This window comes from Leptosomus discolor, chromosome Z, assembly GCF_034619465.1.
Source record: "Leptosomus discolor isolate bLepDis1 chromosome Z, bLepDis1.hap2, whole genome shotgun sequence".
In the NCBI taxonomy this organism is placed as follows: Eukaryota; Metazoa; Chordata; class Aves; order Leptosomiformes; family Leptosomidae; genus Leptosomus; species Leptosomus discolor.
In genome coordinates, this window is record NC_141419.1 from 66,970,191 (window position 1) to 66,994,726 (window position 24,536).

A 24,536-nucleotide genomic window follows, 5' to 3' on the forward strand; every position below is an offset into this window, starting at 1 on the left:
TGCAAACTGATCCCAAAGTGACTTCATGTTCAAGTGACTATGCATGCAGAGTGCAATTACAGTAAAATTTTCAGGGGGAAAAAAAAATATAATTTGGGCTTACATGATTTTTAACAGGTGTTTTCCAAAACTCAGCAGGAAAAGAAAGAAGCTGTGAAATTTTAGAAGTTGTTTAGGTGTTATGGTGGTCCTGACTTGGTTTCTTGTTCAATTGTAAACACAAAATGAAATGAGTGACTTCTGAATTAAATCAGCATATATCAGAAGTATCAGTGTTATATGGAAAGGTTAAGCTGTCATTCATACACACAATGCTTCTAGTTTATGTTTCATTTTAAGAACAAGATGCAAATACAGTTTGAGCATCTCTACATGAATAGTATCAGTTATGAATGCAGATAATTAAAACTGCAGCACAGAGAGCATGATTCATATTGGCTACCATATTTTCCTGGAAGTTTATTTATAGTCATCACCAAAAAAATCTTAAAATTCATTAAAATTGGAAAGAAACAATGTCAGTCCCCAGCAGCATTTCACCTGCTGACAGTTCTTTCATCCATATTGTTTATGGAAGCAGCAGTATACCACACACTTGTAATTCTGCTTGCTTTTGTTCTCTTGAATGTAGTTACATAAACTGTGAGCCTACCTCCTTTTCATTTATGTAAATAATAACATTATATAAAATGTATTCTGTGTTATCATGTCTTTTGTATATTGATAATATACATTATATATATAGACGTGTGTGTGCGTGTACATATATTCACATCACCTCTGAACATGACTGTTTGGGGAACCTTTGGCAGCATTGCAAAATACTATGAAAAAAAAAGGTGGTATTTTTGGGTCTGCTACTGCCACTGCCAAATGCAGTCCCAGAGTCGTTGAGTAGTTTAAAGAGTTTAATAGATGCAGGCCCAGGATGGTTAAATAGCGTTCTGTAACAAGCACAAGTAATGCTTATAAGCAACATTTGTACTAACATCTAGGGGCATGAAGTAGTCTTTTAAAAGATAAACTTTCTGAAAAGGCACATTTGTAGCTTGGAGAAGCTGATGTCTTGCAACAGGTGCTCTAAGTGAATTTGCCATGAAAAACTAAGCAGAACTAGTGCTTGGTAATGCTACTTGGTTATAATTTTTTTTCATCCATGTAGTTTAATTAAGTGGGGGAAAGACTGTTGCACTGTATGTCTGTCCCACTGGGTCTCTGATCTGTTTGCTGTCTCAGCAGGTCTTCTATACAGCTTTGTAAAAGTGAAAGGGAAGAAAGAGTATATTCAGTAAGTTAGTCAATGGAATTAAAACAAGGACATTTCAGGTGTTCAGATACAATGGAAACACAGTGAAAAAGTAAGACCAGCTCAAGAAAGCAGTATATAAGGTCAAGTCAGTGGTCAGAAGTGTCTTCCCATTCCAAGCAGGGACTCCCCTTCTCTGCATAGCTGCTTCTGAATTGAAGCTCAGTTGAGCATCTGTGGGAGGTGTGTATTAATCAAAGAGGATATGGGCCATTTAAACTTGTAACTTTTCTGTGTTGGTTGCCAGATCAAATCAAAATACTAAGGTTTGAATAGTGCAAACATAGCTGTGTGTTTTCTTGCAGAAAGTTTACATAATGACATTTGTTAGCAGCTGGTGTACCAGAGGGGCATCTATCAGTGAGATAAATTAGTTGTTTCACATGACACAAAATCATACTTTGAACGTGGCTTGGACTGCTAGAAAATCACTTGTAAAATTATGTTGGGAGCTCCTTTTCTTGTATAAGCTGAAATACTCTGTCACCCTTTGTATAGAAAAATTTTTCCTACAAATCTTCGTCCATGCGGCTGCATGCCTATGTCTCTGGGTGTATTTCTTTGTGCATCCTATTTGTTTTTGAGTTACTTCCATGATGAATCGAACTAGCAATGTCCTGTATTTCTTAATTCTCTAGTGATTCGTATTAATTCAAACTCCACTATTCAGTCTGGAAGTAAGATATTCCTTCCTTGTAATAACTGTATCCAAGAGTGTTTATGCATGGTGCATTTATGCTCCCTGCAATGACAGGTACATAGAAGACAGTTTGTGTTTAGTCCAAACCAAAGTTTAAGTACTGACATCTATCAAAGGAAGTATGCCTGGGTTGCTTCTTTTAATAATATACTCTCTTTGTATGTGTGTGTGTATATATATATATATATATGTATTTTCCTAGTACTAGGAGCCTATATTAATGTTAATCCCATCCTGTGTAAAATATAATTTAAGGAATTTAAATTTTGTAGCAAGAAGATAAGGCTTTTGTTTTCTTGCATTAGTTCAAGGATAGCCCTGAAAAAAATGAGAAATGAAAATCATTTTAGCCGTTAAAAAGATCATGATGTATGGAAATCAAGTCACTGAATTATTACTTGGTAGCAAGAAAATTTATATTTTTCTGACTAGGACTTTGAGATGGCTTAAATTGTTTCCTTTAATTGTGTTGTATTACAACTTCTTCGATAGAGCCGATCTATTTGCTGTATGGAAAACTTTGTATACAACTGCTGTGGTGATTTTTGTGTTCCCTGTCTTTAATAATCACAAACCCTTCTATTCTGATGCAATAGCCACTTGTTATTTTTACTGCTAATTGTTAGTTCCTGCTGTCTAGAGCATATTTGGAGAAAGAAATATACTGTTAAGATGCTGCAGCACACATGAGAAATTTTACAATGTGATCCGCAGTAAAAACACAGTAACAACAGGGATGTCTGAAGCAGAATTTCCTGAAAAGAATCCTAATGGAGACAGTGACATAGTTTAGTCAAAACAATGTGCTACTTTGTGATTCAAATATATTATATTGTGTACAATATAATAATGTATTTATAGTGAGCAAAATGTTCTAACAATAAAACTAATGTGACTCATTTGCTAATTTCAGGGCTTGTAATGCAGTGTTTACAGCATTAGACCATTGTCAGGAAGCTATAGAAATAACCAGTGAAGATCATGTCATTCAGGTAGGGGGGAAAAAGGTTAACTATTTTGTAGAACTTGGAGAGAGGAACTCCAAAGAGATCTTTGCTCAGTAGTTTCTGTTTTATTTCAGTATTTTAGTTTTGTTTCCTATTAGAAAGCCCTGTGCAATGAACTGCCTCATTTCTGGATGCCGCACATTGATGCTTGCTGAATTTTAAGACTTTCCCTTCAGTAACTTTATTTAGATGATAATTTTCAGTAAAGTAATGTAGGTTATGGTAAAACCAGCATGAAACCTGTAGCAGAACTAGGTAACTTGTACAGTAGAGAGTTTTATTCTCTGTCCGTGTCTTCTGATAACAGCTTACATATTGCCTTCTGTGTTCAGCTCCTTACTTGAATAATATGCTTCACCATTACATAGTATTTTTATATGAAAAACACTGAATTGTAGGGCTGTGTGGTTATGGTTTTAGGTGTATAACTTGTAATGCGAATAATTATCCTTTAAGCATGTTCTTTTTCATATTATCCTAAAGTACTTTTGTTTTGGCAGTATGTTAATCCAGCCTTTGAACGTATGATGGGATATCACAAGGGAGAGCTTATTGGCAAGGAACTTACTGAACTACCAAAAAGCGATAAAAACTGTGCAGATCTTTTAGACACTATCAATGCATTTATTAAAAAAGGAAAGGTAAGCACATAAAATAAACTCATGCAAAATTGCTTTAGATCTCTGTCCTGCTCTGGTTTTAATGCTCTAGGTTTAAGAACACAAGATGTGGTTTTCATGAGCGCACACATAAGACCAGAATTCTGTGCCTCAGAAGTCTTAGGAGTACAACAGCCTAGTAACAGACAAGTAACTTTAGCTTTGCTTTTTCAGATCTGACTGAATCTCTCTACCAATCTGTTGGCTTAAGATCAATATAAGAGTGTTTTCTGTGTTTCTGTTTTGCTTAGAGCCCATGGAGCTTTTGTTAGTTGGAACATAACAATTTGTCCCACAGTCTCTCAGGTGGCTGCATCATCCAGCCAAAAGGTTTAACTGTTATGACTGCAGAGCCTTCATTGACTGCATGTTTTAAGCACCATGTGGCATAATGAGTTGTGACTAAAATATATCAGCACCCAGTGGGGTTTGTTATTCTAGTTAGAATATCTGCAGTGCACTGTGAACTCCTGTCATGGTGGTGACAGGCCACCAAAGTGCTGCATGTTCCTGGCCATATGTTCCCCTAGTACATGCCACAGTCTCTTATCCCATTTCCTACAGGTTTCAGAAGTACCTCTTACCCTTCCCTGTCTCACCTCTGCTTCATGAACTTTGAGGGGTTCTTGAGCCTTTCAGTCACTTCCAGCAATGATCTGAGCTTTGGGGGTCACTGTCTGGAGTTGTTTTCAGGTTCACCTAGGTTTATTAGCAGTACCTGCAGGCCACACTTGCTTTGCTCCTCCTCATTTAAATAGGCTGCCCAGCTGCTAACACTGCCTGCTCAAAGGCCCTCTGTGTCTTCTGTATCCATCCATCTCTGCCTGTGACAGAGAAGGTATCTTCCACCCATTTTGCAACCTCATCCTACTCTGCTGCCAGGTCATTTCCTCCTTAAAATCTCTTTTCTTTGAGACGGTAAGGAGAGAGAAGCCTTCTGCTTTATATTCCTTTCTTCTCCAATCCTCACTGGAGGATACCTTTTATCTCTGCATCAGTGGACTGCTTAAGGATAGTGCATATATGGCTCTTGGTCAGCCTGCAGTCCTCTTGATATTTCCTGTAAGAGTGGAGATGGAGGGAAAATTAGTGGCCAGAGAGAGAACTGGGCATTTGCATGGGAGAACAGGATAAAAGATGCCATGAAGGAATTGTTTCTTCCTTTTGCTGATCTAGAGCGGCTCGGATATCCATGGTCATGGGAAAACAGTCATGGAGTGGGAATATTGGTTACATGAGGTTAATTGAAGGACGTCCACAGGGAAAGGGCTTCTGAAGTTTAGCATACATATCACTTGACAACTGACAACTTCCCAGCTGAATTGTGCTCAGTACGGTTTGGTTCTGCTGCTCCCAAGGGAGATATTATCTGGATGTATTGCAGCCACCACTGCTTATGGTGGTACCCAGCAAGAATGCCTGTAACCCCTCAAAGTAGATGATTCCTAAGGTTCTTCGTAAAAATTGTATGCTTTCTCACAAGAGAAGCATATTTATGCTGTCCTTACATTAGCAAATGCCTGTTAAAGGTGCTATTCTGTATTAATAAATCTTACACTACTTTAAAAAACAGAACCATGAAATAATACATAATTATTTACTATGTAAGGACTATGTAATAATAAAAAATAAATTAATATTTGACTGCAAGCTACGTATTCTTAGATGGTGTCTCTGTTGTGTGTGTTTGCTTAGGAATGGCAAGGAGTTTACTATGCAAGAAGAAAATCAGGAGACAGTATCCAGCAGCATGTGAAGATAACACCTGTGATAGGCCAAGGAGGGTAACTAACTTGTCCAGAACATTATTGCTTTCCGGTTTTAGGGCCTTTTCTCTGCTTTCATCATCTGCAAGTTTGACATGAATATCCATGTATTTAGTAGCAGGGTGATGATAGAACTACTGACTACAAACAATGTGGAAAGAATAAGCAAAGTGGAGATGGTCATGTTTTTTGCTGACATTTGTCCATTTTGATGATGTCATATGCTGGCTAAAAGAACTACAAAATCATAATAAGTAACGGTCTTACTGCTATAGATACCTGCAAGCTGACATGCATTTCTTCGTGAAGTGATTCTACAGTATCCAAACTGTTACCCAGTCAGCTGGAAGGATCAGCAGCTGGCCAATCCCTGCTTGTGTGCATGCTTGTACGTGCTTGCACCTTTGCAGTCTAGTATGGGCACGTTGCGCAGGTGAATTCCTGCAGGAGCAAAAGGATCAGGTGTCCAGATAATGCTGAAGGAGTGCTTGTCGCCAGTCATCTGTCTGGTGTTGGGGTTTGGTATCTTGTTTCATGAGGGCGTGAAGATCTCTGTTTTAGAAAATACCAGTGTATCACTTCACTTTTGTCTTTACCATTTGATATGGTAACAAGTGATCATTTCTATTGCTAGGAAAATAAGACACTTTGTGTCCCTCAAAAGGCTGCATTGTACCAATGAAAACAACAAACAGGTATCGTATTTCTTTCATGTCATAATTTTCATAGCTTTTAGTAAACAGGTATTTTTTGGTTTAGAAATTGGTATTTTTCCAAGAGGATGTGATCTATATTGTCAATGAGATTCTCATTGATCATTGGAGCGAGCAAAAAAACTTCAACATTTGCATGGGCTGTTCTCCTTTTGTAGGACTGCTGAGTAGAGAGAGAAAAGCTTTAATTCTCTGGAGCCCAGATGTGACAGTTGAGTCTGTGATACTGCAGAGCAACACAGACCATGTCCAAAGGGAGTTCAGGGGCTTTTTTCTAGAGCTGTTCTTGCCAGTCTGGTCTGGTGTACTTATGTCTAATAATGATCTATGCTCAGCTGTCACAAGCTTTACCAGTGTGTGGTCCTTGAATAAAGTGTAGCCCTCATGCAGGACCTGAGACATGGCATGCTTATCAGAACATGTTACAGAGCAGTAAAAGCTGTCATGATTCAAATTTTGATGCAAATCTGTAATGTTTCACTGTATCAGCATAATTATAAATAGCTTGATCTCAGCATTCGGAAACTGTATGGAGACTTAGAAACCTCCTTACGTTATTATGCATTGTTTCACCTTAAAAAATGTAGACGTGTTCTTTGTCATTACCGACAGCCTCCATAAGGTATATCACAGTATGATTAGATGACTGTGTAGGAACTTTCATGGATTTCTGTGCCAGATTTATCACATACAAAATTTAAGCATGTTAGAGTTATGCATAGAAAAAAAAAATACATCTGAGAGTGTATTTTAAGTATTCTTACAGTGAAGAGTTATGAATGGGGACTGACTTTCACGTGACTATTCCCATGTGCTGAAGCCTAGGTAATGATTAACGTGCCTTGGTCAATTTGAGACCTTACAGGATAGAGTCCAGTGTTTGCACATTCATAAATTTACAAAAGAGGTGGTGTTTCTCCTCTTAAGAACATATCGGTTCAAGATTAACTGTGTAACTGCCCTCATAACCTACCTTACGTGGCTTTTTCAGGTCATGCCTGCAGAAGGGGTAAGTATTCAGAACTGAAATGTTTGTTTTATCTTTTCAGAGGACCATGTCAATGTTTTCTGTCAGTTGTGCAGTAGACAGATATATCCATAGGCTCTGAAAGAAGCTCCAGTCTGGGACCAGAATGAGCAGTTCAGATGCCTTATGTCACTGTACCATATCTGATGAGCTCTCTTGGTCTTACTCTGTTTGGACGAGATGATTTCTATGAGAGTTGCTGCATGATTACAATAGAGGTGTTTAAGTTTTTAAAATCATTTTTCTAGAGGAAGAGTTGTTCCTTACGCTCCCTTAAAGAAGCTTTATATGCAGCATGAGCACAGGATTTCCCCTTCCTTTTTTTTTCCCCCTCTTATTCATTACAGAAAGCCACTCCTGAATTTGGGGATTTTTTTTGTTTCCATTCTCTTCCCTTTCACCCTCTTCCCCTCCTCCCCGCAATAGCAAAAAGGGAAGAAAGACGGAAGGTGTGCAAGAATGATGCGAAAGAGAATTTGTATCATTGCTTTCCTTTCTTTCCTGAATAATCTCTGTGAGGACCCTGCAGCATGCACTGTCACAAACTGATATAGATGCTAAAAGTGTGTAAGTGCAACCTTGCCATACTCTCTTTCAACTCACATGTTGCAACCATGGATTTCATGCTTCCATGCAGTCTACTGCTTTGCTATAGGCAGGTGATGGATTTGGTCAGAGGAACCAATCACCATAGATCAGATGACAGTCCAGGACTCCTAAATGTGATGTGTAATGAATAATGTGTAAGTGCAGTGTCAAGCACTGAAGTCTATTCATCTGAAGTAGAGGGTATGTGTATCTTTGCTAGTGACTACATTAAAAAAAAAAAACAACATTATTTTTAGTCATCTTCCGTGTCTGTCACCTATACCTAAGTACATGATGTGCTGATTTTAGAGGGAAGACTTGAGGAACTGAAAGTTCTGCTCAGTTTTCCTATTAACAGCAAAATACTGACTTGTAACCATGTAACAAAGGAACAAGGTGAAGTGATTAGCGGCTATTAAACTATTGGACAGACTGCTTTTGTTTCTGAGCAGGATGGAAAAACAGAGGAGCGTTTCATCTGTGTTATTGTAGAACAAGCAGCAGGTGTAAACTTTTATGGTGGAAATATCCTATTTAAATTCAAAGCAAGCTTGAAATATCTATTGATGGAGCTAACCAAGACGTTTCAGAAGCACAAAGAATTAAGATTTTGTGTTTAACTTTCATCCATGAGAATGATTAAAGATTACTTGGAAATAAACCCTTCAGCTGCTGGAGAGCTGTTTTTGTAACTGAGTTTTTTGAAGTCCATTTTATCAGTCACCCATGAAAGGATGCATCCAAAATTAGCTTAGGTAGTACTAAGAAATTTTTTTTTAATTATTGTACAGAGGGAAAAAAAGGAATATTTTAGGGTTTGGGGTTTTTTTTCTTTTTGTGATTTACTCCTGGAAACTTTCAGTTTCATATACAATTTGCACTTAAAACACTATCTAAAAGTGCATGTCAGTTCTCTTGCAGACACATGCCTTAAACTTAGTTTATGGAACTTAGTACATAGAAGCACTATCATATCTGTGATTTTCTGCATTGCATATCTGTTTGCAACATTTATTTTTTTAAATACCTGAACAGAAAATGCTGGATAAGGACAGTGTTGAATGTAGCCCTTTTAAAATCTTTTTGTGTTCTTTTTCCTTACATATGTATTTTACTGTTGGCGCGTCTTCAGCTTTACAAGAGTCGCTGTGATGAGAAGTACACAGGAGACAATTCTCAGTCAGGTTAGAATACTATTTACCTTTATATACCACTGTGCTTGAGGTCAAGGCCAGGCACTTTGCTGCTATGAAATGTTCTCTCTTCCCTCTGTCGAGTCAGTGGTCAGAGCAGATGGCCAATGACGGATGCCAGCTGCTCTGATGTTGCACCACAAATTGGATTTGTAACCAGTATTAATAATTCAATCTCCTGTGCAGAGCCCTTGCTGTGCATTCAGAGTTAAGATGGATTGCTCTTCATTGTATTAAGACACTGATCCTGAAGCTGCTGTACCCTGGCACCCCTTTGTGTTTGAAATGAATGTGGAACTGTGCTGATTCACGCCAGCAAATCTGCCCTCATGTTTCCAAGATTAGGACCTGTCAGCAAGCCACTGGTTTGGCCCCAGCACAGGGCAAATGTAGTTGTCCGTACTGTCCAGGCTAGAGGTGGTCACGTCCAATTAGTGCTGACGTTGCAGTGTGTCTGTACAGCCCTTGCCCTGTGTCTTGGGCAGGTTTGCTTACTTGCAAACAGCATGTTCAAGCTCTCAGCAACTTCTGCAGATAGCTTTTGACTAAAGGTGTGGAGTATAAGGGGATAATCTTTTCTTCCAATGCTGTGTAATGTTTGGAATAAAACCTTTTCCCTAAAGAAAGGAGGCACTAAAAGGCCAGTTCTAAACTGGTGATTCTAGTGATCTGAACCAGATGCAGCACTGCTATCTCACTCTGAATGAACATGTTCTCATGTCCTGTTACTTTCTGGCACTCAAGGCCCTTCCCGCTCTGAAACACTGGACAGTGTTGCTGTGCAATGTCAGGCAGCTTCTGATTTTCACATGGGAGGAAGATATAACATACCAAGAGCATGGGAAGTGACTGTTTGGCATCCACAGCTTTTTCAAGTACTCTAAAAATATGTACAAGCATTGGAGAGCATTGTGATGCCAAATAATAATGGGCATGGTGCAGAAGAGACCATATATGCAATTTGCTGCTCTCATTACCATTGCTGCCATCAGAACTGATCCACATTGTGTTAAACTGCTTGCTTCTTTGTCCCTGTAATAAAAGCAGGTTTTCTTTCTCACTGTTTCTTTCCTGCAAACAGGAAGGTGAGAATGCCCATGAAGTAAATTGAAGAACACTTGTTACTAGTTAACACGCTGTTACTAGCTTGCTAATGTGTTTTACAGATTATGTGGGGCATTTAGGTTTGCTCAGTATTGTAACAGATTTCAGCAAGTTTGGGAAGCCACATCCCATGAAGCCATATTGATGACTACGGTGCAGTGAAAGCAGGCAACCTTAGTCACATGTATATGTACGTTATCCTTCCCTGTGGTCCATGGTTGTGCTCCAAGAATAAATTCCTGGAGCCATGGGCATATACCAGTATGTGATGAGTGTAGAAAAATAATCCACGTGTATTGAGCTGTTTGCAGTGGTGTGATTCATAACAAATGTGCATGGTGAAACATTCCACCAAGTGAAAGAATTTTTTTTACTTAGGCATTTAAATATTTTCAGCTGAAATTATAGCATGACACAGAGTAGCTTTTATCCACCTGTGACTCTCTAGGTGGCACTAGCAAAGTTTCAAACTTGCTAGTAGGTGTTTAACACAAGGACAGTTGTCTTGTCAGCTACTGCTACTCACAGCTATGTTTATGGGTAAATGCTCGCTCCCATGCAAGTGCCTTATGTTAAATTCCTCCAAATGTTAATGCAGGAAAGCGATTTGAAAGAGGAGTTCTATCAAATAAATAAGTAATTTAATATGCATTAGTTTTGTCCCACTCTTAGATGTTGACAGAGGAAAATGCTTTCAGTTTCTCCAGTCTGGACTACACAAAATAAGACCCAAGCTATCTTCTAAATCTGTGGTAAAGAAAAGAGTTAAGACAGAAACTGTATCTCAGTAATTTTTAAATGGATATATTTTTAATTCTGAGGAATTGTATATTAACATTTTATTTTGCTAAAGACAGGCTGCATATATCCTGCCTTGTAACACTATTATGCAAATTGATTCTTACGTTAGGAATATCAATGTTATGATATCTCTGATTTTTCACATCATGGTTATCTCCTTTTGAAAGCTTGCTGGGGTCTCTGATCTTTGTGTGGCATTTCAGATACCTGGGAATAGGTACTATAGAGACTCTTGCAAAGAGGTGCATAGATGCACAGTTGTTGTTTTTAAACACAAGGGAGAGTGCAGACTGTAACGTTTTAGAGGAAAACAAAATTTTAGAATTTTTTTTTTTTTTTGAGGCTCTTTCCAGGCATTTCATCCAGCTTTTGCATTTGTCTGGATGTGATAATTTCTCTAGCTTTAGCAAATGGCAGTTTCAAGAATGACAGCTTGCTGTGTGGTTAATTTTCACAGCAACTGAATTGATTGTTTATAATCATTCTCAGTATGTTGGATTTTTCTTAAACACAGGGTACAAACAATTATTGCAATTAAAAGCAAAAGCTATCTGAGTCTGAATTGTGCTTGGGCTGGAAGAGTGTAGACTGAGATGGGATTTTTCTCACTTGGCTAAATTTCTAGGCAGTTAAACTCAGGCTTGTTCAGTTCTCAGTGGAGAGCAAAAGGGACTTGCAGGAGGGGTTCAACCCACCTGCCTGAGACATCTTTCCTAAAGCAGGATCTTTGACAACTACAAGTAGAGCCTGGAAGACTGCTGCTTTTAGGCAGCTAAAGTTAGGTGAAACGACTCCCCTGTTCCATAAAGCATCTTGACTTTGTGAAACAGCTTTCCAGGTGATTTTAGACAAGTTGCTGTAAACTGATAGACACTAAGTCCATTGTTCTGATGTGCAGAGATTACAATATTTCCCCCACTTACATGGTATTGTTAAGATAATTTAATTAAATGTTCAGAATTTTAGATGGAGTAGACTCTGTAGAGGTCTTACTTGATGCATTTTTAAAGTTGTTTTTTTGTATTTACAGAATCCCATTCCTTCAAATGCAAGAACAGAAGGAAAGACTCAACTGATGTTAAGTCAATAACATCTCAAAGTAGTGATGGTAAGAATGTAAACTGTCAAGAATGCCACTATAAATAAAGAACAGACTTGCCTTACACAAATTGCAGAAGGAAAGAGGAACTAGACAGATTCAGAGATGATTAAACAGTGATTACTCCAGTTTTTTACAACTGCTGTAAAATTTCTTTATTCTAATTTGCAAAACAGTGGCCCAGCAAGAGAATAAGTCTTATGGAGAGCAGCTAAGGGAACTGGGGCTATTTAGTCTTAAGAAAAGGAGGCTGAGGGAAGAAGACCTTATTGCTCTCTACAACTGCCTGAGAGGACATTGTAGAGATGTAGGTGCTGGTCTCTTCTCACAGGTAATTAATGATGGAACAAGAGGGAACGGACTCAAGCTGCACCAGGGTAGGTTTAGACTAGACACTAGGAAAAATTAAATTTCACTCGAAAGGGTTGTCAGGCATTGGAATGGGCTGCCCAGGGAGGTGGTTGAGCCACCATCTCTTAATGTGTTTAAAGGTCGTTTAGATGTGGTGCGTGGAAATATGGTTTAGGGGTGTACTTGGTAGAGTAGGGTTGATGGTTGGACTTGATGATCTCAAAGGTCTTTTCCAACCTGAACAACTCTGATTCTATGAGTACCAGCATCACTGCACAATGCACACAGCATGTGGTGCCTTCACGCAGAGGAGTGGCTGTGCTGCGGGATGGGGGAGCCTGCTAAAAGTGTGTGGTGAAGCGTTAATTCCACCTCTCTTAGAAAGCTGCAGCTTGTGCTCCTGAACCAGTACTTTGGTTTCATTAGTGTGCAAGATGAAAGGATCTATGGCTGCTAGTTACTTGAGAGCAGTATCTCTGCTCCTGATCCCATCTGTGACTGCTTGCTAGGGCTGGGACAGTGGTGGCAGGGATTTCTTTCTGCCCCAGTATGTAGTGAGAGAAGCACAGCTCATGGGGAGCAGGAACGGGTTTCATTAGAGAAGCTGTATGACTAAGGGACATACACACAGACTCTCATAGGAGGAGCCATGTCTGACAAAGGTCCATTGCAAAAAAGGGAGAGTGGCAGGTACTGGGCATGAAGTATAATACAGCCTAAGTACAGCTTCATTTCAGCATAGCTGAAGTGATGGATGGACAGAAAAACTGACAGCAGAAGTGAGGGGTGGCTGCAAAGGAGGAATATAACAGCGTAGGAAATTAAACAGTAAAGCAAGAACTTGCAGGAGGGGAGATAGAGGAGAAATGGGAGATGAGGCTGGATTCTGTCATGCTGTTCCCCAGGGACAGCCTTCTGCACTCTTTAAATGCTGTCATCTGATTTACGCTCTGTGGCATATAAATGGTGCTCCATCTAACGGCAGCTCCAAGTTTACAGACCCGACGGTACTCTTCCATGGCGAGGATCCATTCCATGACAATAGAAGCTCCTATCACAAAGGTGAGTCTTAAGCACTGCGTTTTCCACAAACTCAGAGTTTGGAGTTGCTCTTATAGGGAACTATGTAGTTTGTGGCAGGACAGCCAGGGTTTTCCTGCACCTTGTATTTAACAGAATAATTTAAATAAATTTTTTCTCTCTTACCACTTTCTGCATCTCATCATCTCATTCCAAATCTTAGTCATAAGGAAGAATGTCAAAAAGGGGAAAACGGTGTTCTTGCTAGATGCGCTACTTGTGCAGAAAGGGGACCCTGCTCTGTTGGGCCGTGCATGTGTAGGAGGACATGCGCTTCCAGTCTCACCTTTGATTTTACCACTGATATTTATAAGATAGCATGCAGAAGAGGGAGCACCTGCACCATATTCTGTCTCCCCACTTGTCTGCAGTCTTTTCTTCGCCATCCGTATTACACAATTTCTGCTGTCACAAACCAGCTGCACAATCACTTGTCCCGCAAACCAGGGTGCCTGCCATATCCCGCCCTGAAGCCGTTTTTTCCTCTCTCCCCATCTTCTCTCCCTATCACCAAGCTCTTTACTCCCCAGCACCACTGTGCCTGTTAAGAGCATCTGACTCCTTTCCTCTTCCTTATCACCAAGCGTACCTGCAGAGAGGCCTGTAGTGTCCCTACAGCAGCTTCTGGTTGCTGGAGAAGACAGCACTGGGGCTTTTTCCCTGTCAGTCCTGGCAGTGCCAGGAGCAGTTCTTGGTGCTGCTGTGTTATTGCTGCATTCCCAGATTGCAGCTGAGACACAAGGTAGGAGGCAAAGAGCCACCCTCCTCTCCCTCAACCACCGCCCAGCTGCTTCTGCTCTCTGTCCTCCATTTTCGCATTGAGAAAACTAAGGCTTTACATTGAGTAACAGGACATCTGAGTCACATCCAGGAGCTTCTTTGTGTGTTTTTTTCCTCTAGGGACTGAATGATTGCTTCTGAGCAGCCCTGGCTATGCCAAAGGACTGAAACATGGCTAGTTTTTCATCTACCCACCTGCAACTATTTCAGATATTTCACACCCTTCTGCTTTCACTTCCCACGATTTTGCCAGTTATAAATAGCAAATGGATACCAGGGAATCTGAGCACAAATTTACATTTTCAGAGTTGTACTTCAGGGGTTGGGAGGAATTACATAGCATTTGCTAAATGGGAAGTAGCATAATCAAGCCAAGAATAAAGATATTGAATAAGAAAAGACAAAAGTGCCAGTCAGTCTTCCTCACCTACCTCCTTAATCTGCTTTCAGGTTATTAACATAATTAATGCTGCCCAGGAAAACAGCTCCATCACAGTAGCAGAGGCCTTGGACAGAGTTCTGGAAATCCTGCGGACAACGGAACTTTATTCCCCTCAGCTAGGTACCAAAGATGAAGATCCTCACACAAGTGATCTTGTTGGAGGTCTGATGACTGTGAGTAAAATTAGTAAAGACAAAATTACTGCTACCAGTGTCCTACATCACAGTTCAATGCTCTGCTGTGCTAAAATTTCACAAGCAGTGAGAAGGAGACTAATACTTCATCACCATTTCACTTAAGTATTTTGACCTCTCTACCAACAGTAGGCACCAAGATGTAGGAAGATATGGCCACGTCTCAGTCCATTGGGTGCATTAATCTTCATATATAAGTGAACACAGTTGCCACTAGAAATTATATCATCCAATCTGATGTCTCAAGGAGATGATACCTTTTAGAAACCCTAGAAGCTTAGATGGGATTAGAGGGATTGCTCTACAGCTGGTCCAGTGTAAGACCGACGTTACTTTAATTAGGTTCTGACTTTGGTCCTCTAACAGCAGCAACACTGTCTGCCAGAGACAGACTGCCTACATTTCATCATGGATTACCACAATTTTTAATGTACAGAGGGCTAATCCTTGTCAAAATAATATAAAGAAAATGAAAATAAATTATACTGGGTAATTTGAATAATGAAATCCTGCAGGTGCCAATGAAAGGGTGGAGCGCAATTCACTGTACAGTTAATAATATCCTTTCTGGAGATCTCACACTAGTGTTCCTTGGCTGCTTTCATGTCTCTTTTGAAAGACCTTGAAACAAGAATGGTGCTTATAGTGCTACAATAGGAGCTGTGCTTTTAGTTCCCAGGAATAGTACCTAAAGAGAAAGTGCATGTAGTCATTTTTCAAATAATGGTTACTCTGCGTAAAACTTACGATAAACTTGCTTTTTCAGGATGGCTTGAGAAGACCATCAGGAAATGAGTGTGTGTTTTCTAAGAGTAAGCCACCATTTTAAACTTCCCTTTGCATATGTGACTTCTTTTGTAAATGCTAGTGACATAAAGCTCCAAGCTAATTTGCAGTGGGATGTATGTCTCTGGAAATTGTCATCTAAGTGACTGCAGAACGAGTGCTAGACTGCCTCCATTTTGGAGTGGAAGCAGGTTCAAATAATTAAAATAATGCATTTCAAAATGTCGAAAGTTAGACTGGGGAAAAAAATAAGTTGTCACTCAAAGAAATGTTTGCTGATCTTTTTGGTTTATGTCCAAATAATCTGTAATAATATAAACCATATATATTATAGGCTTTTATGGACTTTTTCATCTAACAAAAAGAGTTGTTTTTCTTGAAAAAGAGTTGCTTTCTAAGTGGGATTCTGCATGTGGGGGGAAAAAACTAATCCAGAAATGTTGTAATTCCTAAATTCTATTTCAACAGATATGAACTTGAGCCATAGTCACCTTTCAGTGCCAAACACCATCAATGATGTTCCACCCTGTATTGCACAGCTGCTGGATAATGAGGAAAGCTGGGATTTCAATATTTTTGAGTTGGAGGCTGTTACAAATAAAAGGTACTGGACTCCTTTCCCTGGGTGTCCACAGAAAGGTTATTGAGGAGCTGTAGCAGAAAGCACTTTGTTCTGGAAAAACTGAAGCAAGACAGAGCAAATCCGTGACAGCGGTCTTTCTTTGTGTGTGTTTTGCTACCACTTGACCTGTTTAAGAAGCCAGGTATGCGCCATGGTCAAGATGCATGCACAGGCCATGGAGAGCTCTGTGCAGATTGTTGTCTTCCCTGACAGCATCTGCAGCCCTCCAGGATTGTTTCCTGTTCAACTTTTACCTTGCTTGACTCCCGCCCATTCTGTCCAGGTGACACTGTTTGGCACAGTCTGGTCTTGTTACGTGCCAGATGTCCTTGCGATGCCCCTTTTTCCTGCTGCTGTGCAAATGGTCATGCTGGAAAAAGCAAGCCTCTCCCCTCCCTCACCAATATCGCCCTATGATTTAAGAAGCTCTGAGGCAACTGTGGCTTTTGATTATAGGGATAAAAAACTGTGATGGAAGATAAACCAGTGATAGGATCAAGAACTTGAGATTTTAAAGCTTATAATGAAAGACAACGTCAGTAGTTTTGAGGTTGTGCAGACCACAAAAATAAATAAGTCATCCACAGAGAAAAGCGATTTTCATTCCAAGATGCAAAGAATTGGAGAGAAATGGCCATTTTTGGAATTTACATTTGCCTGGGTTTATTTTGCAGATGTTGGCTTTAGGTTATGCCTTTCTCAGCTGAGGAGCCCTATAGATCATCTTGCAGGAGTGAAAAATGTGACTGATAGGACCCTGTCACACGCAACACACATTAAATGACAACCCAGAGTGGATTTGGATTTAAGAACCAACAAGATTAGAGATGTTAATCTATTTACTGTTTCATACACAGGCTCATTGCTGTCCTCCCCAGCATTACTTTCACCAGACCTCAAGTTCCCTCCCCAGCCGGAAGATCTCTGCTGACAGGATTCAGGACATGACACTTCTGTTTAGTCCAGCCCATAACATTTGAAGCAAGAAAGTAGCAGGCTTCTGCTCGAGAGTTCAGAAGCTCAGTTTTAGACATTAACCCCCTCCAAACACACAATCACACACGCGATCCCCATACACCCAAATGTACACTGTCTGTTGGCATTTGGAATTCAAGGGGGGAAGGTGTTACCAATGGCAGACTCCTGCCTCAGCTCCAGTCCTCCTAATGCTAGAACAGTTCACATGAAATGAACCTGATGCTAACAGCTGCTCTGAGAAGCACCAATATACTTTGCACAGTGCCAATTTCAAATAGTCAGGAAGTAGAAATCTGGACCCCCTGAAGTCACAGGGTTATTTGAAACAGTAAACATTTGACCTTTTTTTGTCTTGGGGCTTTTAGCCTTTAGGATGTGCCCATGTCATGTTCGAAGTCTGCTTTTTCTCCTCGGGAAGAAAAAAAGTATTTTTGATTGATTCACAGCTACAAAAACACAAAAGACCTGAGCTTTTAAGAATTTTTTCTGAAGCCACAATAATTGGTGAAACTAGTGAAACTGCACTGTTCCTACAAAACATATTAAAATAATTCTGAAAGCATGGTAGACATAATTTTTAACCTTGGCGAGGCTTTTGAGAGGTTATGGATGTGCAATTTTAAAATGTTGTTCCCCCCCCCTTTTATTTTTAAGGTCTTGTTGGTTTCTTTGTCAAAACTATTGCTGTTTAGAACGTCAGAAGTTTCTATTTTACAGTGGTGCTTTTGTCTTCTGTTGTTTTTTAGGCCGCTAGTGTATTTGGGCTTGAAAGTTTTTGCCCGGTTTGGGGTCTCTGAGTTTTTAAACTGTTCAGAAGCAACACTGCGAGCATGGCTGCAGGTGATTGAAGCCAGCTACCACCCCTCCAACTCATACCACAATTCCACGCACGCGGCAGATGTCCTGCATGCTACCGCCTTCTTTCTCGGGAAGGAGAGAGTTAAGGTATAACCATCACCTAGGAGTCCTTTGGGCTAGGATTTTGGTGTGTTTGCCATTTTATGTGTGACATTCAAAAGTCAGACATTTACTTAAATAATGGCCCTGGCTTCATAAAGTCTCTTTGTCCTTGAAGTCTTCCTGTGATGCCTGCAGGCCCACACAGTTTCTCAAGAGTCTGTTTAGATGAGTAAGGAATTTACATTTTTAAGTAGCAATCATAGGGGTGGAAAGCCTGGCCCTTTTCTATCTCTTGGTAACCAGCTCTTAGTAACAGCTCTTAATAAAGCTTTGCAAAAGCTTTGGAGAGGGAGGTGCTGATCTCTTCCTGTGATCCAGTAATAGGATGCATATGGGAACGGTTCAAAGCTGCGCCAGGGGAGGTTTAGACTTGACATTAGGAAACATTTCTTCACCGAGAGGGTGGTCAAGCACTGGAATAGGCTCCCTAGAGAGGTGGTCGATGCCCTGAGCCTGTCACTGTTTAAGGGGCATTTGGACAATGCCCTTACAACATGCTGTTACTTTCGGTTAGCCCTGAAACAGTCAGGCAGTTCGACTAGATGATCATTGTAGGTCCCTTCCACCTGAAATATCCTGTCCTGTCCTACAAGACACAAGCCATGCAGGAGCAGAGTCAGTACAGTCATTCAGGCAGGTACACAAAGTGGAAGTACACCATGAGAGGATCCATCCACCATTAGGGGATTTAATGCAAAGGTATTGCTTAGGTGACAGCACAGTAAAAAGCTTCATTAAGGAAACAGGGTTTGGGTAAGGGTGGGAGGAGTTTTGAAGTAGGTAACCTGTGGGTGCAGTGAGTGGAAAATGACTGCAAGGAGGTAGGATCCCTGCACTCAAGCTTAGACTTGCATATTTTGGGTACCTGGAAATAATCAGAAATTATTTGCTGTAACTTTTGTGACACATCATAATTTTTCTCTCTTCCTATAGGGAAGTCTTGACCATTTAGATGAGGTAGCTGCCTTAATAGCTGCCACCATTCATGATGTAGACCACCCTGGACGGACTAACTCTTTCCTGTGCAATGCAGGCAGTGAATTAGCTGTCCTTTACAATGATACAGCTGTATTAGAGAATCATCACACAGCACTGGCATTTCAGCTTACAAGTAAAGACAGCAAATGCAACATATTCAAGAATATTGATAGGTGGGTCTGCTGGAGAAGGGAAGTGTGCGTGTGTGGATTGCTTGTTTGATGATTTTAGTTTGGGGCAGATTGAGAACCTACCTTCTAAACCAGAAAACATAATTTAAATAGAGACATTAATATTTAACCTCTTCCAAAATCCTGTGTAGACATGATTTTAAAAAAAAGGCTTTCATTTCCCCTCCCTGTCCTCCAATTTATATTTTTTTGGAATCTTATAGAGATGTTTAATAATCTTTTATGGATTACATTGGCATCGTCCACTTGGCAGCCTCAAGGCTGCATCTTGACCCACTGCCTTTTCATTGCAGGAGCCTGGAAACAACTTTTTTGGGTTGTGTGTTTCCACCCAGGCAGACAAATGAGGCACGCTGCATCTGCATGTGGCTCCTTGCTTGCTGGCACTGCTGCATTCACATGGGAGAGACATGGGGGGGCGTGGAGGGAGCTGACGCTCTGGGAGAGTTGGAGGCACCCTGCTGCTGGGCATGCATGTAGCTTGGGAGTTCTTATTGCATCAGGCTAGCTTGTGCAGGGACAGGGTAGAAGAGAAAGGGAGCTGAAAGGGAGCTGAAAGGGAAAGGGCCTGACCCCAAAATGGTAATGAATTTGTCTACCCCCATAGCACTGTTGGCTTCTGAAAAACCTGAAATTTGAGTTCCAAGCTAACATACAGCAAGATGGAAATGTATCGGTGCCATTCCTGGAGAAGCTGTCATAGTGCAATTGAGTTGTAAATTCTTACTGACTTTAGGGGATTGCTTTTTCATTAGGTAAAAATAACAGAAAGAAAGGCAATACAGGAATTCAGAGCTGAAGGAATGTGGAGAGGCATGATATAGTCCATTCCTCCAACCCTAGATCCCTAGATTGTTCATAACTCTGAAGGTGCCAGCTCATGTGGATGAGCCCCCAAGCAGTGTTTTGCAGTGCTGTCTGGGCAGAGACAAGGAAAGGACAGAGCTCTGTCTGTCAGGGTTGTGAGCAGATACTGGTTTTTTTCCCTAGAAATCACTACCGGACATTGCGCCAGGCCATTATTGATATGGTTTTGGCAACGGAGATGACGAAACACTTTGAGCACGTGAACAAATTTGTGAACAGCATCAACAAGCCAATGGCATCTGAAGAGACCAGCTCACATGTAAGTGCTTATAGGACTTTAGGCATTTCAGTGAAGTTCTTCTGAGACAATTTAAGTATCATTTGCATTCACCACTCACATTGTATTAATTTGCACTGTGGTAATGCCCAAAAGACACAATTGGATTTGTGACCTCTCACCTCAAAGTGTGAAACAATACTTTTACATTCTTGTTTTCTATGTCTGGCTCTGCCCTTAGCTCATTTAAACACTTCGTTTTATAAGCCTTGCCTTCAAAGACATCTCGTGTTCAGAAAACATGCTGGTGAGCACCTTTGTACATGCAAAATTCTGTGCACAGAGCCAGGTCAGCACTTGTGCCTACGGTCCCGCCTCCAAACAGTGGGATTTGCCTAAGCCTGGGGTTGTAACTGAGGAATCTGCCCTGACGGTTTTGTGTCTATGTAATCTAGAGCCCTCAAGCCATGAGGAATAACTATTGCTTCTTGAGAAGTCTCCGCCCCATCCCCAGTCCTGATTGTACCAAGAGATGTCTGGGCCTTTGCACCTATCAGTTATACACCCTAATGCTCCATCACCAGCCAGGAAATAGATAGATATATATAGAGAGAGATATATATATATATATAGATATAGATAGATATAGATATTTCATAAGATGCCTCTGAGTTTCCCAGCCTAGGCCCCTCTTTACCTTCTCGTAGCCTCTCGCAGTTGAGTGCTCAGTGTCTGACAGGTTTCGCCACAGCAGTATTACTCACCTAAGCAAAGACCATCTTATCACAGCTTGGTAAAACTAGTGCTTTGTTAGAAACATTAAAAAAAAAAATCATACCAAACTGAAGATCAGTGGTATTAAAAATACATAAAAGTAGATTCTCTCAGTTTTCCATAACTGGACTTTTCACACTGTAGACTGTCATGGGTGCAGAAACGAGTCAGAACTGGTGGGGTTTATGACTTTGGGGACAGCATTACATCAGCTGAACTGACCTGCACCTAGGGACTGCTGATGTCTGTTCTCCCAACAGCTTAGGCTGGAAATTACAAATGCTGCTGAACTTCACTGGCTCCATGGATGAAGGCTTTGCAGTGTACTCCCCAGCACCTCCAGGCTCTGGAGGGCTCACTAGATGTGGCACTAGGTCTGAATTAGCCCAATCACCTTCAGTGTCAGAAGTCCCACAGCACAGGGGGACACGGTTTGGGCACTGCTGGGGGCCCCTATCACTGTTTCTGCTCTGCACTCCCAGCACCTCACCTGGTGCTGTGTTTCATGGGGTTTTCCCTCCTGGCACAGGCTAAGCCAGGACAGTGGGGACCTCAGTTTAGATCAAAGCCCAGATGACAGGAAGGTCCACATCAGTAGGCAGCACAGAATTACCCACTCTCAGGTGTCTTGGTACTTGCACGTAGACCACATAGCAGCTTGCTCCACCAATTTCTAAAAAAGCTCTCTGAGATGTCATTGGGAAATGTGGCTTCTCACAGTGCTTCATTTCTCCCTCTGACCTTAAGCATTTTTCTGAAATGTTTTCTCCAACTCCACCCTTTCAAAAATCTCTTTAGTTTTCTGGCATCCCCACACTGGCCTGTAGGATTTAAGATTCACAAGCCTCACTGAAAGCATGGTGTTGCCATTTTATCCCATGAATGCATTCGTTCCAGCACTTCCTTAAGAGATTTTAAACGCTCTCCATACATTCTACTGCAATCAGTTTTTCTAACCTATAGAAAACATTTTCTTGGACTCACTCTGCTTTATCTTACCGGTTTATAGCAGAGGCTATTTTAAAATGTGCAAGAGTTGGACAGCAATAAAAGTGGAGCACAGAACCACTTGTATTACAGACAGGGGTTTTTTTTCCCCACAGTATTAGGCTGTTCTGTTCCTTATTGTTAACAGTGACTCTTCCTGGTTTTGATCTTGAACAGCAGTTAAGGAGCAGGGTTAATTTGGCAGCTCTTTGCTGGGCTACCCATGGTGAAAAAAAAAAATTAACTGCTAAACATAAAGTTAGAAGATTAATGTCTGAATTGGCAAGAGTCACTGCAAAATACCTCCCCATAAACCACAAAGACATTAATTTAGCCATGGTGGTAAAAAGAATTTATGTTCAATTTTTGACTCAAGAGTTGAATTTAGCAGTGAAGGAAGGCTGTAATTATACAAATATATTATTTTGAGAAGAGTGTTAATGCCATGGTGAGCTGAGGTGGAGACTTTTTATTACTCAGTAACATAACATACCTGTACCCTTCTAAACTGTTCAAGATCCAGAAGATGATGCCACAGCAGACTTGTAACAACTGCTCTGTCCCATCTACCCACTCTCGAGAGCAGTCAATCAGCAGTTTGGTATTTTACTGCCTAGCAAGCACAGACTTTCTGCATTCTTGCATTTTCCTACTGTTAATCTTGTAGATTAGCTGAGACTTCATCCTAGCTGGTAACTAAGACCAAAAGTATTCCAGGCCGAGGGTTCAACATCTGGCACAAAGAAGGCAGCTTTATTTGCAAACATAGTGGAACTGAATGGCAGTGACATGCTTTTCTGCCTGTAAAAGAAACAGTTAGTGGTGCAAGTTGGTTCACCTCCCGCCCCCCGTGCCTGCCTCAGGTTTCTCATCCAGGAATAAAAACAAACTCTAGAAACTCCTCTAGATGAAGCAGCCCCCTACCATCACCACCCCCAAATTTAAACACTCGGCAGTGAGGATGGTTTATCAGCTTGCAGGTCGTGGATGCACACCCCTGTTCTGGTTCTGTTCCAAGAGGGCAAGGCTGGGATGCAGAGAAGGGTAACTTGCCCTATCTGATAAAGAGCCTGTGACTCCTTTATTTCACAAACTTTGCTATTAATTCTGAGAATCTCCACAACTGTCGTATGTAATGGGGTTATCATTAGTTACTTAGCAAGGCTGCAGTTCTCAGACATTACTTTTCCCTCCAAATTCTTGGTGCTCTGCATGAAATTAGAAGGTGTCAGGCTGGGTGCCTGCTTACTGACAAAGTGCAATAGAGCCGATAATGATGCCTTCGCTCCTGCTAGTGGGGCTGCTGGCCACTGGCCCCTGTAACCAACTCTCTTTTACAGAGTGAAGGCAGCGACTGTGAGTGTACAGCCAACATAAAGAATTTTCCAGATAACCAGACACTGATCAAGCGCATGATGATTAAATGTGCAGATGTAGCAAATCCATGCCGCCCCCTAGAGCTATGTATCGAATGGGCAGGGAGGATTTCAGAGGAGTATTTTGCACAGGTATGTATATTTTTATAATTTGACTATTATGTTTTGAAAGGAAGTGTACATCAGCTGGTCTGCCTGGCATCACCATGGGGTCCAGACATAGGCTTTTTATCCCATCAGAACTGGCCCCTCAATTTCATGCACAACAATTCACTCCATTCGAAAATAGGTAGTTTGCTCACCATAAAGCTTGTGGTACAGAATGGTGGAAAGGAGGTTTTACACTTTCAACTTTCTCTGTCTGGCCAAGACAAAATTATTTGACTAGCCTTAGTCAATTTAATTGGCTGAAATTCAAGACCATCACCATTCTAGCTTCCCCAAAGACAGCATGAAGACCCTGAGTGATTTAGACTCAACTGAATCACTGGGCTGGCCCTTTCTCTTCTAAGGTGGCACCTGAACTGTTGTCATGGTAGGCAGACAATGTGGCAAGCAGCCACTGCAGGTATGTGGCAGTGAAAATACTTATCACATGGGCTCTCTCCAGGCAGAACAGGAAGCTCAACTTCCTTTCTTAAGATTCAGTTTTTCTAACACAAATGTACCAGCTTCCTGAAAGGGAAACACTCTTCTAGTTCTTTATTTGAACAACCGATAAGATTCTTAGCTTTTATTTGCCACTAATGGTGTGGAAATCAGCAGCCATGACTGGAGAGACAGAAAAGCGGGCATGCCTACCATCCAAATTCAGATCATAAGTGTGATAGGGGATATTATTGAAAGAAAATTGTAGTTAGTGCCTGGGACATGTCTGAATTTCATTTTAATCACAGTGAATAAATTCAGTCACTTCCTAGGTAAGGTGAAGGATCACTTAGGGTATCTCCCTAGCACTCAAGGTATCATGAGCTAGCTTTAAATTGCCAA

General features: G+C 40.9%; 1 protein-coding gene across 1 annotated transcript in view; it reads left to right on the forward strand.

Moving 5' to 3' along the window:
- Positions 1-24,536, forward strand: part of PDE8B (phosphodiesterase 8B) — a 77,046-nt gene that overhangs the window by 51,074 nt on the left and 1,436 nt on the right. Inside the window, exons 7-20 of the mRNA XM_086480402.1 lie at positions 2,920-2,998; positions 3,514-3,654; positions 5,368-5,456; positions 6,073-6,133; positions 8,899-8,950; positions 11,895-11,972; positions 13,300-13,376; positions 14,625-14,789; positions 15,577-15,622; positions 16,065-16,200; positions 17,943-18,141; positions 19,090-19,307; positions 20,316-20,451; positions 23,511-23,678. Of these exons, the coding sequence (XP_086336528.1) occupies positions 2,920-2,998; positions 3,514-3,654; positions 5,368-5,456; positions 6,073-6,133; positions 8,899-8,950; positions 11,895-11,972; positions 13,300-13,376; positions 14,625-14,789; positions 15,577-15,622; positions 16,065-16,200; positions 17,943-18,141; positions 19,090-19,307; positions 20,316-20,451; positions 23,511-23,678 (1,645 nt within the window). The remainder of the gene's footprint in view (positions 1-2,919; positions 2,999-3,513; positions 3,655-5,367; positions 5,457-6,072; positions 6,134-8,898; positions 8,951-11,894; positions 11,973-13,299; positions 13,377-14,624; positions 14,790-15,576; positions 15,623-16,064; positions 16,201-17,942; positions 18,142-19,089; positions 19,308-20,315; positions 20,452-23,510; positions 23,679-24,536) is intronic.